This window comes from Nymphaea colorata, chromosome 2 (genome assembly GCF_008831285.2).
Source record: "Nymphaea colorata isolate Beijing-Zhang1983 chromosome 2, ASM883128v2, whole genome shotgun sequence".
Lineage (NCBI taxonomy): Eukaryota > Viridiplantae > Streptophyta > Magnoliopsida > Nymphaeales > Nymphaeaceae > Nymphaea > Nymphaea colorata.
Window position 1 is genome coordinate 1684527 of NC_045139.1, and position 15624 is coordinate 1700150.

The 15624-nt window shown below is 37.5% G+C and overlaps 1 protein-coding gene and 1 pseudogene across 1 annotated transcript; both read left to right on the plus strand.

Annotated features, from left to right (window-relative positions):
- Positions 1-495: 495 nt before the first annotated feature.
- On the plus strand, positions 496-5571 carry LOC126409847 (photosystem II protein D1-like; annotated as a pseudogene).
- A 1028-nt stretch (positions 5572-6599) lies between these two features.
- On the plus strand, positions 6600-8700 carry LOC116247587 (disease resistance protein Roq1-like). The gene is made up of 2 exons (XM_031619771.1): positions 6600-7122; positions 8006-8700. The coding sequence occupies exons 1-2, from the start codon at positions 6650-6652 to the stop codon at positions 8640-8642; spliced, it is 1110 nt and encodes a 369-aa protein (XP_031475631.1). The 5' UTR covers positions 6600-6649; the 3' UTR covers positions 8643-8700.
- Positions 8701-15624: the final 6924 nt, after the last annotated feature.

Below are 15624 nucleotides of genomic sequence, written 5' to 3' on the forward strand. Positions count from 1 at the left end.
TATATGGTTGGCACATTTATACAAACTAAAAGGGAAAATAAGGCGGCCCTTCAACTTCCAGCTGCGCCCACAAATTTAGAAATAAAATTTTCCTGATATGAAAAAGAAAAAAATAGTTCTGATCTACAAATTTAGATAATAAACTTTTTTATGGGTCTGTGTGAGCAACCGCCCTCACAGGCCCACGCCTACACCTACATTGCCACTGCTCTAAATAGGTAATAAAATGATTGAGAGGCAATAACAGGTAAATATATAAAATTTGCTGGTAAAAGTGTAGCGTGAGGTCGTGCCTCTGAAGTTGAGAGACACGTTACAAAATTTTTTGATGTACTGCTTCTGCAAAATGTTCCTGCCTTTTACGGGCTTTGCCAAAAGTTGTTCCAGTATTAGATTTTGGTAAGACTTTTGCAAATTATCAATAATTAATAACTAAAGATTTGCCTTGTTTGTACTAACAAGTCATTAGCCAAATTTGCATTTGCAAGACGGATAATGATCTCCAAGGAGGTTACCGGCACAGCCAGCGTGAAGGCAGGTGGGCAGCTTGTCTTCGTCTCGAATTTCTAGAGCATCGATGTCCGGTGTTGTGAAAATGAAGTACCCATATGCAAGCTGAAGTATAGTTGGTCTTACCTGAGACACTTCTGAACTTTAAGAGGATAATAGGAAGGTTGAGAGTTTTAATCTTTTTTCATGGGCACACATTAGAAGCAGCTTCCTATTGTGTGCTTAAGTGAAAGCCAGACATGAGTGCATCATCATTAGTAACCAAAAGATGTTTGTGTTAATTGTCCACAAATTAAACTTGAACAAGTTAATTAAATATTGATCCCTTACAAGCTTTTCTCGAGTTTTTGTAGTAGAGTCTGCGTCCCCAACATCATTCTCAACCCATCTTCAAAAGTCTCTTCATCCCCACCATCAGTTGACAATCCCTCTTCCTTCTACGTGCATGCGCACACCCACACACACTCTCTCTCTGCGCATGTGTGTGTCTATATATATATATATATATATATATATATATATTATGACTGACCACCAGTTAAGCTGCTTTATATATTGATTTCCAAAGTTGTTTGCCACACGAAGAGTTAAGAAGAGTTACTAAAATTCTTTTATTGATTCCAGCAATAATAAATTGATTATCGTCTTGTGCTGTGCCAATTGCTTAATAATTAGTTCAATATGTTGACACACCTTTAAAACCCTAGTGACATATGGGTGTGACTTTAGGAATTTTATACCAAAGATAGTTTCCCTTAAATTATCACTAGAAAAAAAAGTTTGAAATCCAGATTCCCCATGTTCAGGAACGTTGATGCAACCCAAACAGGATCCACGTTGAGCTAAGTTTTTATTGTACCAAATCTCTATCTGTGCTGTTGAGAGATCCTGATCTAAATGGATATTTGAATGATATCGAAAGAAGAAGCTACATTTGAGCTTAGGGATGTTAATGGTTCAAAAATAACTCGATATTAAAGCTGATTCCGAACCATAATGGTTTGACTTGATAAAAAAAACCTATGTTTGACTACTAATCACATTTGAATTTAATAATATCCAATGGTGGTAAACATGATACTTAAATTTAAGGATGTACCGTAGGTTCATCCAAACACCGAGTCAAATGCTTAGAAGCTTATGGGTATGACTTTAAGGATTACACCGAAGGCAGTCAACATAAATAAACATTAAAAAAAAAAGTTTGAACCTGGATTTCTCATATATCGGAGATGAAGTCTGGATCCTCCATGTTCAGGAAGGTTGACGACATAACCTGAAGCAAGTCAAAACATTTGAGGTACACAAGTACGAGTTAAGGATTTTATGCCCAAGGCAATTCCTCAAAAATAAACACTAGAAAAAAACAAAAGGTTTGGACCTCAAATTCTCATGCATGACGAAATCCAGATCCTCCATGTTCAGGACGGTTGGTGCGACTGGATATTTGATGAGATCACATTTGAATTTAATAATTGTTTTTATGAATTTTCAATTTGCTTTCCTGTATAAATTTTGGGTGTGACATTTAATTTTGCATTATTCCCCCCACACCCCAAATTAAATTAAGACAGGATGATGGGGACAAACTGATTATAGAATTAGAGTCTAAATCAGTTGGCAGCCCATCGACATGTTAAAGAAGACGAACTGGAGATTTTTATTCAGTCAATCAGCTACCGGCCTTCCTTCACGTCTAACTAATATTCGAGTTATTGGAGGACGCACACTCAGAAGAGAAGCTAGAAGAATTCAAAGTAGGCACACGAAACTGCTGAATGAGTCGATGCTCTTCTTCAAGGTGAAATGGAAGAAACATCGTCATCCTCTGCAAAATTTGAGTTTGACTTATTTTTGAGCTTCAAAGGGACGGGCACTGGAAAGAAATTTACCGGCCGTCTCTATGATTTGTGCATCTTTTGTGTACAAAATATTGTGTACATAATGACCAAAATATTCTTGAAAAACCTACAAAAAAAATTTTTAGAAGGACGCTTAATTATCGAGTTATATGCCTTTGTCAGCATCCTATGCTCGGTCCACTTAATTATCGAGTTGGGTTCGACCGTCAACTTTATACCCGTTGGATATCTAGTTCGATGTCCACCCATATTTGAAATTCTTAATATTTCATATTTTAATACTTCATAAACCCTTAGCAACTACCTGAAAGCTTATGAGAGTGATCGGCGACATATGAACAGTTTATAAGGGTATTATTGACAACACAAGAAGAGCATCTAAGAGAGTCTGGGAGATGCACCAAAAGTTTTTAAATAATCCAATTGCTAGTGCCACGTGCCTATCAATATATATCGGGCCAATCAAATAGTCAACTACCTATTAAATATATATATATATATATATATATATATATATATATCGTTTTTTTGTCCTTGGAGGCAACATGGGCATGCATCTTTTTTTGTCATTAAGGGCTCGGACAGGTGAAATTTAACTTACCATGGTAAATTTTTTAAAAAAAATTTACTGGATAAAATTTCACCCCCATTACTTAGATCTATCACGATCTTCATTTCGTGATCTTTACCATACATCATAATCTCCTCGGCGTCATCATCAATGCCACCATCTAACGCGCGGCTATGTTGCATCATTTGTTTATTGTTTTCAGTTCTATGTTATGCCGTTAGAGTCTACGACAATTCTGGAGCACAGAGCAGGTCCTTGTCAGTTGTCTCTGGAGTTTAGAAATGCGTTACAAAGTTTTCCTTACGTGTACTAGCAAGTTCATTACCCAAATTTGCATTTCCAAGACACAACCAAAATCACCATACGTTATAAGCAGCTTCCGGTCGTGTGCTTAAAAGTGGAAGCCAGGAAAATGGGTTCATCGTCGTTTGGCAATAAAAAGGATGTTTGTGTTAATTTTCTACAAATTAAACTCGAACAAGTTATTTCAGAAATTAACCCTATTCTTGAACTTGTTAGATTGCTAAATATTTATGTTAATGTAAATGAAGGTAGAGAATGGGATAAAATTGATCCTGACAAATAAGTTTTTAATTTAGGTTTCTTATTCTCTGATTTATGTTGTTCTGATTTTTTTTTTCTGCTTCGCCCTTTTGTATATTTGCCTGGGCACCGGGCCGGGTCGTCGCCGGGTATCCGATACCCGGCCCGACATGGGCTCGGGTCCAGGCCCAACAAAAATGGTTATCGGGCTGGTCCTATCAGGCCCAGCCCGGCCCGGTACTTTAACGGGTCGGATTCGGGCTTGAAATTTTGCCCGTCGACGGGCCCATTTTTTCGATCCGGTCAGTTAAAAAACGGGTCGGGTGGGTCCTGGGCATAAAATCAAGCCCGGTGCCCGATATATTATCAGGCCCGCCTGGCCCGATTACTAACGGGTCGGGCTGACTTGATAGAATTACCGGTCCAAACTTGAACATTTTTATGGGGCCGGGCCAGCCTGGACGGATGCCCAGCACTATCTGTATATGGGGCATTTGTCCTTGATCAAATTTGGGCAGCCCACTCTATCCAGTTTGCGTCGTGCAATCCATCAAAAACGTTGATTGGCCCTGTTCTTTCTTTCGATGCGAGTGGGCTCCCCCGGCGGCCGGCGCCCCCACATACCCATTCTCTATGCCTACGGCCTCCTCTTCAGATTTAAAAAAAAAAAAAATCCTAACTCATATTTAAAAAATTTCAATTTTTTTTTTTAGATGTTAAAATTTTTAAACAATAGCTTAGTTGCTCCAACCAAAATTTAGTAAATCTTACCCCCGTGATCAGCAGCATTTCCCGTTTTACAGTTAGTGCTCTACTTGGGTTGTTTGGAACATCACTTATTATATTACTTACAGTAATATTATAATTTCAATGATATGTTGTCTCCCTTCCACTTCCACCTTTTCTACCTTTATATACATAATCCTATTCCATTGGTGTCATCTTTTCCATTTTGGCCAACTCTATTTCACATCGATACTAGTTATATGTATCTTTTGTGTACAAAAAAATTGTGTACATAATGACCAAAATATTCTTCAAAAAACTACAAAAAAAGTTTTCAGAAGGACAAAAAGAAAACTACAAAAATATTAAAAGTTTCGTATATATATATATTATCAAAAGGTTTCTAAAATGCCCATATCCACTTCCATTTTCTTTGAGTGTATATTTGTTGGATGCATAATTCAGACACACTTACACTTTGGCAATGAAGAGGATTATGTATGCCATATTAGTGCACAAAATTTTTGTATGTAAGTATGGTTAATAAAAGAAATGCACTTGTTTAATAAAAAAAGGACTTTTTGTAAGGACAAAAAGAAAAAGAAAGAAAACTGAAAAAAAGTTGAAAGATTAAAAAAAACATCTTTCTTAAACAAGTTCTAAAATACCCACCCGTACCCTTTTTTTTTTTTTCCCTTTTGGTGTATATGTGTTGCATCTCACGAGCGGTGCACGAGTCATGTCTCTTAACAGGTAACCTTATCATGAGCTAAGCTGGCTATGTAGACATGCATAAGGGATGTGTAATGATTAAAATGTCGACTCCAATCGGAGTTTCCAGTAGATATTGATGGTATTAGTGAATTTGTTTCTGGTTCTCTACTTTATGGAAATAATATTATTTCTGGTGCCATTGTTCTTACTTCTGCGGCTATCGGGTTGCATTTTTACTCGATATGGGAAGCATCATCCGTTGATGAATGGTTATACAATGGCGGTCCTTATGAACTAATTGTTCTAAACTTCTTACTTGGTGTAGCTTGTTACATGGGTCGTGAGTGGGAGCTTAGCTTTCGTCTGGGTATGCGCCCTTGGATTGCTGTTGCGTATTCAGCTTCTGTTGCAGCTGCTACTGCTGTTTTCTTGATCTACCCTATTGGTCAAGGAAGCTTCTCTCTGATGGTATGCCTCTAGGAATATCTAGTACTTTCAACTTCATGACAGGTTGAACACAACATCCTTATGCATCCATTCCACATGTTAGGTGTGGCTGGTGTATTCCGCGGCTCTCTATTCAGTGCTATGCATGGTTCTTTGGTAACCTCTAGTTTGATCAGGGAAACTGTCGTGCAAGGTTGAGCTGCTCAAGGTTCAACAAAGTCCTGCTTAGATGGGCTAGAAGCCTTTGTCAGCTGACTATGCCAGGTCTACTTGGTTATCAGGTCAAATTCAACCGTCAACTTATATCGGTTGGCGTTGGGTACCTAATTCGATTGGCGTTGGGTACCTAATTCGATGTCCACCCAGATTTGAAATTCTTAGTATTTCATATTTTAATATCTAAAGAACCTTTAGCGAGCTTTTTAATGGGCCACAGTTTATTGGTGTGATGACAACACATGAAGAGTATCAAACAGAGTCATCGGAGATGCACGAAAAGTTTTTAAGTCGGTTGATTACTTGTGTCATGTGCCGACGAATATATATATATATATATAAAAAACAAAAAAATGTGGAGGAATGAGTTTTAAGTATACATATTTAGAAACGATTAAAAAATGTGAAGGATATATATAGTGTGGTCCCCAATACCAACCATGCGAATTTTTTAATTTGGTTCGGTCCAACAGTACCCACTAAGGACCGGGCTGGTTTCCCTGTCCCGGCCTGACCAGGTCAAGTCAGGTTAGGAAGGCGGAGTCAGGTGAGGAGGGCGGAATTTGGCAAGTGGCTCTTTCTTGAAAAGCCAATGGTATGACTTGTTTCTCAGATTCATTGTTAATTCTTTAGCCATCGTGTCGATTTGTTTTTTAGTCTCCAGAGGCGGCGTCAACTTGATCAACATGGGCCAGTTTACGCGATTAGCAAATCGCGTTCAATTGATTACTCTGGATTTGAAATGAATTAGGTGTGGATCTAATGTTATAGTGTATGTTGTAGTTGGAATATCAATCGTTATATTAATTACCGTAATACAATAATGTCAATGATATGCCATCTCCCTTCTAAATTCCAACCACTTTCGCAATTATATTTCATTTCCACTTTCGCAATTATATTTCATTTCCACTTTCGCAAGTTCTAGGAAACTGGTAATGCTTCTCCCGAGCCGAAGAACGGGATAAAGATGCTAATGCTATGCCCTGTCGTTCCGGAAGAAGGTAACAAGTAGGCAAACGAAACTGCTGAAAGAGTCGACGCTCTTCTTGAAGGTGAAATGGAAGAAGCATCGTCATCGTCAGGAAAATTTGAGTTTGATGTATTTTTGAGCTTCAGAGGGGCGGACACTCGAAAGGGGTTTACCAGCCATCTCTATGATCGCCTGAAGCTTCACGGCATCTCGGCCTTCATGGACAGTGATGTCCTCCAAAGAGGCCAAGAGATCAATAAATTGCTGGACTACATCGAGCGGTCCATGATCTTCATGCCCATCTTTTCAAAGGGGTATGCGGAGTCGAGATGGTGTTTGAAGGAGATCACCATGATGGTGGCATGCCAGAGGCTTATCATTCCTGTGTTCTTCGACGTAGAACCTGCGGAGGTTCGTGATCAGATCAAACATTTCGCTCCAGCTTTTGAACGACACAAAAGGGATGCCAACATGGACCAGCAGGAGGTGAGAAATTGGAGGCGCGCCTTGAAGACAGTGGGCGAGTTAAGTGGTTTCCATCTCAAGAACGACACCATTGGGTATGAAAACTCTCTCTCTCTCTCTCATATATATATATATATATATATAAAGGAATTGTTTGTAAAATTGGAGACACGTAGTTGGCCACCTTCGTTTTTTCCGCAACTTCGGATTTATATATGTTCGCAAAAGATTTTCTTGTGTTTTAAATGGTGATGGTTTGCTAGGATATAGTACGACAAGATTAAAAGAATGATAAAAAAGGTAAATATTTAAAAATAAAAAATTTAAGAAAAATTAAAGTACGTGAGAAACTAATAACGCAAATAAGTTCGTAAAAAATAAAAATTTAAAAATGAAAACAAGCCGTTTGGCATTAAAAAAACCGTTTAAAAATGAAGAAAGGGAATACGTTTTGGTGTTCTTTTTTTAAAAGGGCTTTCTAAGGTTTGAATGGGTGACTTATTTATCAATTTTTTTCTCCTTTTAAAGACAAACACATTTGTCGTGACTAATATATATATATATATATATATATATATATATTATGATTTCTGTGGTGTTGTATGTGCCGAATACTGCCAAATGGTTTAAAAATTGAAAATCTGCCAATAAACAGTCTTATATGAACATTAGCGACGATCTATGATCTACAAACAGTTTATGTACAATTCATGGTGCTTTTATGGATGGATTTTTAATTTTTAGCTATCCATAACAGCATATTAAAATAGAAAACAGTCGTAGAAAAGTACTTTAGTTCCTACATTGTTCTAATTTGATAATTTCCATTGTGCAAAAGAAGTTTCCACCTATGAACATCATCTGCCTCATGATTTCTACTTTTTGTAGAGAATAATATTTCAAAAAGTAGAGCCTTCAACTTTTTTGATAATCAATGTTCCATTCTAATCTTTCTCTTTCTTTGGATGGTCATATTAGGGATGAGGCAAAACTAGTTCTTCTCATTGTCAAAAGGTTGCTAAGTGAAGTAAGAAAGCTCCCTTTCCTACTACCTCCCGAAGACCTATGGCTAGGTGGCGTTGACGCTCATGTTGAGGAAGTGAAGGAATTACTTAGCAAATCTTGCAGCACTGTAACATTCATTGGCATCCGTGGGATGAAAGGCATTGGTAAAACAACAATTGCAAAGGCTATTTACAACGACCTATTTCTTGATTTTGAAGCTAGCAGCTGTCTTTTTGATATTGGGGAAAAGTATCAACGGCACAGAGAGCTGGAGCTACAACGGCAGCTCACTCGTGATATCTTAAAAAGCGATGAACGAATATATAGCGTTGAAGAAGGGAGAAGCATCATAAAGCACGGAATGAAGGCCAAAAAGGTGTTACTTGTCTTAGATGATGTTGACGACAGTTGCCAAGTAGATGCATTGGCTGGTGGAAGTGATTGGTTTGGAGATGGAAGTGTGATCTTCATCACAACGACAGACAAGAATGTATTACTAGAATGTGGTCTGAGTGAAGGTCAAATATACAACGCGACTGTGTATCGTCTTTTGGTATGGGGCCTGAACGAGGTGAAGGAGGCAATAGATACATGGAACTCTGTAACATAAAGTTCTATGAATCTACCCCAAATCAACCTGTTGTAAGTGTCAAACTGCCTTTTATGAACTTCTAGTGCTCCTAGTATTTTTGTTGAAAATCTATCACTTTTACATGCAACTATCAACTTACTTTCTCATAATTAAACGAAACATGTGGAAATTGACCATGATTTTATTCATGACAAAAATTATTCAAGGTCAATTAACTACTCAATTTTTAAGCAGCCTTCACTAAGTATTTTGACAAACCCACATAAAAAAATCATTATTCACTATTCCAAACTTGGCTCATGGGCTTTCACCATGCCAAGGTTGAAGGATGCATAGGCGATTTGGATGCCACTGGCAGTCATTTGCACCCAACTCAAATAAATATTCATAACCCGCGTCCATCTGGCTAGCCATGCAGGGGATTGTGAATGGCTTAGTATCATGAAGAGATTGTTCAGCCTAACGAAGAGTCCACGTTGTCAGTGTTCTCCACGGACCTCCTCTGTAATAAAAGAGGCAATAAATTAAATTTTGCAGTAACTATAGTCGTGTAGATCATAAATGTAAAAGCTAAAGAAAGAAGAGTAACTATATGAAAGGATTGTGTCACAAGGGACTAAAGCATAATCGGACGGGAGGACTGTTGGTGTATGGAAGTTGATCCATACTGGACATTCATTTGTAATACCGCGGGAAATTTTTCTTTATGTAAGGGCATATATGTCATTTTGTATAAATGCAGGTTTGCCTAATCCTTATGTTTTGAGGATGGCCGCCGCTCGAGAGTGTCTGTTTTGTGTGTTCATAGAAGAGAGAGAATAGAAGAGATCTGTGCGACCGTGAACGTAAGAGATTATTGCTTCGAACCACGTAAATCATTGTCTTCTTCCTTGTTGCTTCTAACCCCCTCTTGAAAGTGCGAGAGGAGAGTTTATTGTGTGTTGTTCCTAATAAGGACGGCTCACATATATAAAAGGAGTTTAAGGTTAAAGTTTTGTAGTCCATGTCTCTATTACATTTTCCTACAGGACGATTGTGACGACATGGACAAGGATAAAAAAAATTTTGAGAAAAGTTTTCTGTTTTCAAAAATTCATTTTAAAACGGGCACATTCTGTTATGGTTGGCACATTTATACAAGCTAAAAGGGAAACTAAGGTGGCCCTTCAACTTCCAGCTGCGCCCACAAATTTGGAAATAAATTTGTCCTGATATGCAAACAAAAAAAATTGTCCTGATCTATAAAATGACGATTCCAGAAATAATAAATTGATTATCGTTAAATTAATAAATGATATCCTAAAAGGAAGCTACATCTGAGCTTAGAGATGTTAATGGTGGAAAAATAATCCGATGTTCAGCTCTTTTTTAACGGCAATGATCTGATGTAATAAGAAAAGCTATGTTTGACTAGCAATCACATTTGAATTTAATAATGTGTAATACTAGCAAACACGATATCAGAAGTTGAATGATGTAGCGTAGGTCCATTCAAACCCCCGAAGCAGGTCAAAACATTTGAGGTACAAATTAAGGATTTTATGCCGAAGGCAATTCCCTCTAAATAAACATGAGAAAAAAACAAAAGGTTTGGACCTCAAATTCTCATAGGTGACGAAATTCAGATCCTCAATGTTCAGGGCGGTTGAAGCGACCGGAACAGGATCGACGTTGGGCTCAGTTTTTAGTGTACCACATCTCTATCTATATTTTGGAGATGAAAAGTCGGATCCTGATCTGAACGGATGTTAATGGTTCAAAAATAATCTGCTGTTAACCTGTTTCTGAATAGTAATGGTTTGATTTGATAAGAAAACCTGTGTTTGACTAGCAATCACATTTGAATTTAGTAATTGTTATTATGAATTCTCAATTTGCTTTCATGTAAAAATTGGCAAAGCTAGTTCTTCTCATTGTCAAAAGGTTGCTAAGTGAAGTAAGAAAGATCCCTTTCCTACTTCCCCAACACCTAATTGGCACTGATGCTCATGTTCAGAAAGTGAAGAAATTACGTAGGAAATATTGCAGAACTGTGTACAATTCATTGGTATCCATGGGATCGGAAGCATTGTAAAACAACAATTGCAAAGGCCATTTACAACGACCTATTTCTTGAGTTTGAAGCTTGCAGCTTTCTTTTTAATATTAGAGAGAACTTTCAACAGCACAGAGAACTGGAGCTACAACGGCAGCTCACTCGTCAAATCCTCAAAATCGAAGATCCACGAATAGACAGCGTTGAACATGGAAAAACAATGATAAGGTTCAAAATGTATTACAAAAGGGTGCTAATTATCTTAGATGATGTTGACGACAGGTACCAAGTAGATGCATTGGCTGGTGGAGGTGATTGGTTTCGACTATCACTGATCTACTTGGGTTGTTTGGAACATCACTTATTATGTTACTTACTGTACTGTCATAATTTCAATGATATCCTGTCCTCCTTCCACTACCACCTTTCTAACTTTATATAAACCATATTATTCCATTGGTGTCATCTTTCCCATCTTGGCCAACTCTATTTTACATCGATACGAGTCATGTGCATCTGTTGTGTACAAAATATTGTGCACATAATGACCAAAATATTCCTGAAAAACCTACAAAAAAAAGTTTTCAGAAAGACAAAAAAAATTACAAAAATATTAAAAGTTTAATATATATATATATATATATATATATATATATATATATATATTATAAAAAAGTTTCTAAAATGCCCCAACCTACTTCCTCTTTCTTTGAGTGTATATTTGTTGGATTTATAGACTCGGTCAAATTTCATAAGTAATTTAGCAAGGAAGCAGGTTATGTATGTCATGGTGCACGAAGGATTCGTTGTGTGTCAGTATGGTTAAGAAAAGAAACACTCCTACTTAATAAAAAAAGAGAATTTTTTGTAAGGACAAAAAAGAAAAGTAAAAACGGTTAAAAGCCTGAAACAACATCTTTTTTTTTTTTAAAAAAAAAGTAAATACTTACATTTTTTTCTTTTGGTGTGCATGTGTTGCATCTCACTGAGCAATGCATGCTTACGTCTCTTTCGCAAACATGAGCTAAATTGGTTATGTACATACTCATGTGTATGTAAAGGGATGTGTAATGACTAAAATGGTCTCCTTGAAGTGAAAAAGGAAGACTCTAATGGGGGTGGGGCTTCATTTTTTATTTCACACCTCCATCAACTTGACTTTTCAGTTTTTGGGAGTCTACTATTGAACATGGACTTGATTCGTTTTAAGGCTGAGGATGAGGCCGAGGCCGGGTTGGGCCGACCCAAGGCTCAACAAAGTCAGGCTCATGCTGGCCAGAAGTCTTTGTTAGCAGCCTATGCTCGGCCCACTTAATTATCTAGTCGGGTTCAACCGTCAACTTTATACACGTTGGATATCTAGCTTGATGTCCACCCATATTTGAATTTATTATTATTTTATATATTAATATCTCATAAATCCTTAGCAACAAGCTGAAAGCTTATGAGAGTGTGATCGGTGACATAAAAGAGTTTATAAGGGTATTATCAACAACACATGAAGAGTATCTAAGAGAGTCATGGGAGATGCACCAAAAGTTTTTAAATAAGCCAATTGCTAGTGCCACGCACCCATGAATATATATCGGGCAATACCAAACCTAATGAATTTTTTAATCGGGCCAATCAAATAGTCAACTACCTATTGAATACCGGACCCATTATATTTTTATATATATGGGGCCAACACTCAACCGGAGCCAATCAAATAGTCATATATATATATATATATATATATATATATATATATATATATATATATATATATATATATATATATATATATATATATATATATATATATATATATAATACCTAACCCGGCCAATTTTTTTAATCTGGCCAATCAAATATTCTAATACCTATTAAATACGGGAGCCATTGGCAACTCTTAATTGGGTCACACGAGTGGCAAGTCATGAGGTCACCTCCATCAAGGTTGGTGCGGAATTTGACAAGTCGTTCTTACTTGAAAAGCCAACGGTATGACTTTTTTCAGATTCGTTGTTAATTCTTTACTGTTTGGGAGTCCACCAGCGTGTTGATTTGTTTTTAGTCTTGGGAGGCGGCATCGACTTCATCAACATGGGTCATTGAGGGCCACTTTACGCACTTGGCAAATCGTGAATGAATTTTTAGTCTACTTGCCGGAGTCATATCAGCTTGATTTTTTACTCTGAAAGCGCTCAACTTGATTTTGGGTTTTTGATCGATCGTTTAAATGATTGGGGGGTGTCTGGATTTGAAATGAATTAGATGTGGATCTAATGTTTGTTAGGAACAACACAATAAACACTCTTCTCGCACTCTCAAGAAGGGGTTACAAGCAACAAGGAAGAAGACAACGATTTACATGATTCGAAGCAATAATCTCCTACGTCCACGGTCGCACAGATCTCTTGTATTCTCTCTCTTAAAAGAACACACACACAGACACTCTCAGCAGCGGCCATCCTCAAAACATAAGGATTAGGGCAAACCCGCATTTGTACAAAATGACCCATATGCCCTTACATGAAGAAAAAATTTCCCTAGCCAACTTACCGCGAAGTTGGATCCGCGGTATTGCAAATGAGTGTCCAGTATAAATCAACTTCCATACACCAACAATGTTTTCTTGAAGATTCATGATTCAATATCAAACTTATAAGTGTTTTAGGCCAGACGCACAAAGACGGCGACAACACCAGTTTAAAATTTGATGCTAATTAAACAAATGCATCAACTTTTTTGCTTTAGGCCACTTGCTTGGACAGCCGAGGGATAAGTTCATCACATTTTGCAGTTTATCCTTCTTGGTAGTTTACTTTCTTTAGAAGCAAGTTTCCCCATCCACAAATGCTAGTAGTGCAGCCTGTCCAAGAGAGGAGCCTTAATAAAAAAAGTTACCCTACTGACAATTCTAGAAGTTGTTTTAAGATTCTCTGTTTTGAGATTCTCTTTAATGTATTGCTAATTGTCTGTTTGCTTTTGTTTTTGTGGTTTGCTTTTGTTCCCCAATTTTGTTATATATTTTCTATTTTATCGGCTGTTTAATGTATTGCTAACACTATTGCCGGAAAAACAGAGTGCAGCGTTTCCACGCTTGCGTATGTTCGCCGTGGAGAGTAATACAACACGCTTCACTCCGAGTCCATTTTTTCCCGGAGAGGTCAGTCATGGGACCTTTTGGGTGTGCTAACACCGCCTGAATCAAGAATGTTATGGGTTCGACGTGGCCATCTGCCTTTCTTGCTTCCAATGTTCCCCACACCAACCGCTGCTTGAGCAGAGCGCAGTTCACCTTCAATGAACTGCCCTCCCCCGTCCGGATATCAGTCGTCGCAGACGGTGGATTCCTCGCGTTCGATACCACAAGACAACTGATAGACGGTAGCCTGAACTTATGCAGCAACGATGAGATCATTTTGCGCTTAAGAGACATTGCTTCTGCTACAATCAAAGTGACAGCAGATACGTCGAAGCTTTATGCATTTTCTGCCTCTTTTGAATGGGAGACGAAGAGGCTCGATGATCTAGACTAGCTAGCCGCACCATTTCAGCTTCAGCTGAGTTAACAAAATATGACCATCTTGCCTTTGTCATGTGTAGATAAAATAAGTTCTTACTTTGAAATATTTTTTATTCTCTTTTCTGTTTAATGTATTCTCGATTCTTCTTTGCAACATTAGTAGCGCTACAGCAAATGCTACAGATCCTTTGTGTTTTTTCTTGGGCTTGATTTATTGCGTGCTAACTGACATTGTTCAATCATGTTATTGAAATTGTGGACCTTGATCGATAGAGTGGTCATCTCTTCATATATATGCTCTTACACCTGAGATAATTCCTTGTTTTAAGGAGCTGCTATAAGAGATTTGTTATTGCCATTAACTGCACAATATTTTCTTGAATTTTGCATTATCTTTAATCGTTCCTTAGATCCATCATGATCTTCGTTGTCGTGATCTTTACCACATCATAATCTCCTCAGCATCATCATCAATGCAGCCATCTATGCGGCTATATTGCATCATTTGTATTTTGTTTTCAGCTCTAAGTTATGGGTCATAGTCTATGAAAATTTTGGAGAACAGAACAGGGCCTGCAATATTGGCAGCTCAGTATCTTTTCCAGAAGAAGCCCCTCGCTATTCATGTGTTCGAACTCTTACCGATGAAACACCTCAACATACAAGCAACGAAAAGAAAAGGAACTAATTAAGTTCTTAAATTGGAATTCATTGGTAATCTACATGCAATATATAAGACATTGGTCCTTTGTAACGCACAACACTCGTATAAATTTCAAACTAATCTCTAGCGTGTGGCTTACTTTTTATATATAAAAGCAAAGTAATGGTAGACATTAAACTTAAAAGATCTGCGCAGTTGTGAAACAGTTGTTGGATTATCATAGGTTATTCTTTTCCTCATGTTCAAATTAACATAAACGAGTAAATGAAAAGAAGCCCGATCTACACTATTTTCGAATCTAGTAGGTTTCTTAATGTTCAATGATTACAAACTTTTGAAGAGAAACATGACGTACCAAATGACTGCGTGAGAGATGCCATGGGACCGGAAAAATGAAACTCGGTGCTTGCCCGGCTACCACCGGCAGCTTCGAAATTTGCATTTTCAAGAACATAACCAAATTCACCATAGGTTACATGCGGCTTCCGATCTTGTGCTTAAGTGAAAGCCAGGAATGGGTTCCTCATCGTTAGCAATAAAAAGGTTGTTTGTGTTAATTGTCAACAAATTAAACTTGAACAATTTAATTTAAAAAATATAGATCGATCCCTTACAGGACTTTCAACATGTCTTTTTATTATTGATAACGACGGTGGCCCAATTAAAATAAGATATGATAATATTGGAGGCAAACTGATAACAGAGTCTAAATCAGTTGGCAGTCCACCGATATGTTAATGAAGACGAACTGGAGATTTTTGTTCTGTACATCAGCTGCCGGTCTTCCTCC

Excerpts from the sequence above, each read along its gene's own strand:
- LOC116247587 (XM_031619771.1), top strand. The coding sequence starts at position 6,650 with ATGGAAGAAGCATCGTCATCGTCAGGAAAATTTGAGTTTGATGTATTT. Across the intron at positions 7,123-8,005 it reads CTCAAGAACGACACCATTGG|GGATGAGGCAAAACTAGTTC; the intron begins GTATGAAAACTC and ends TGGTCATATTAG.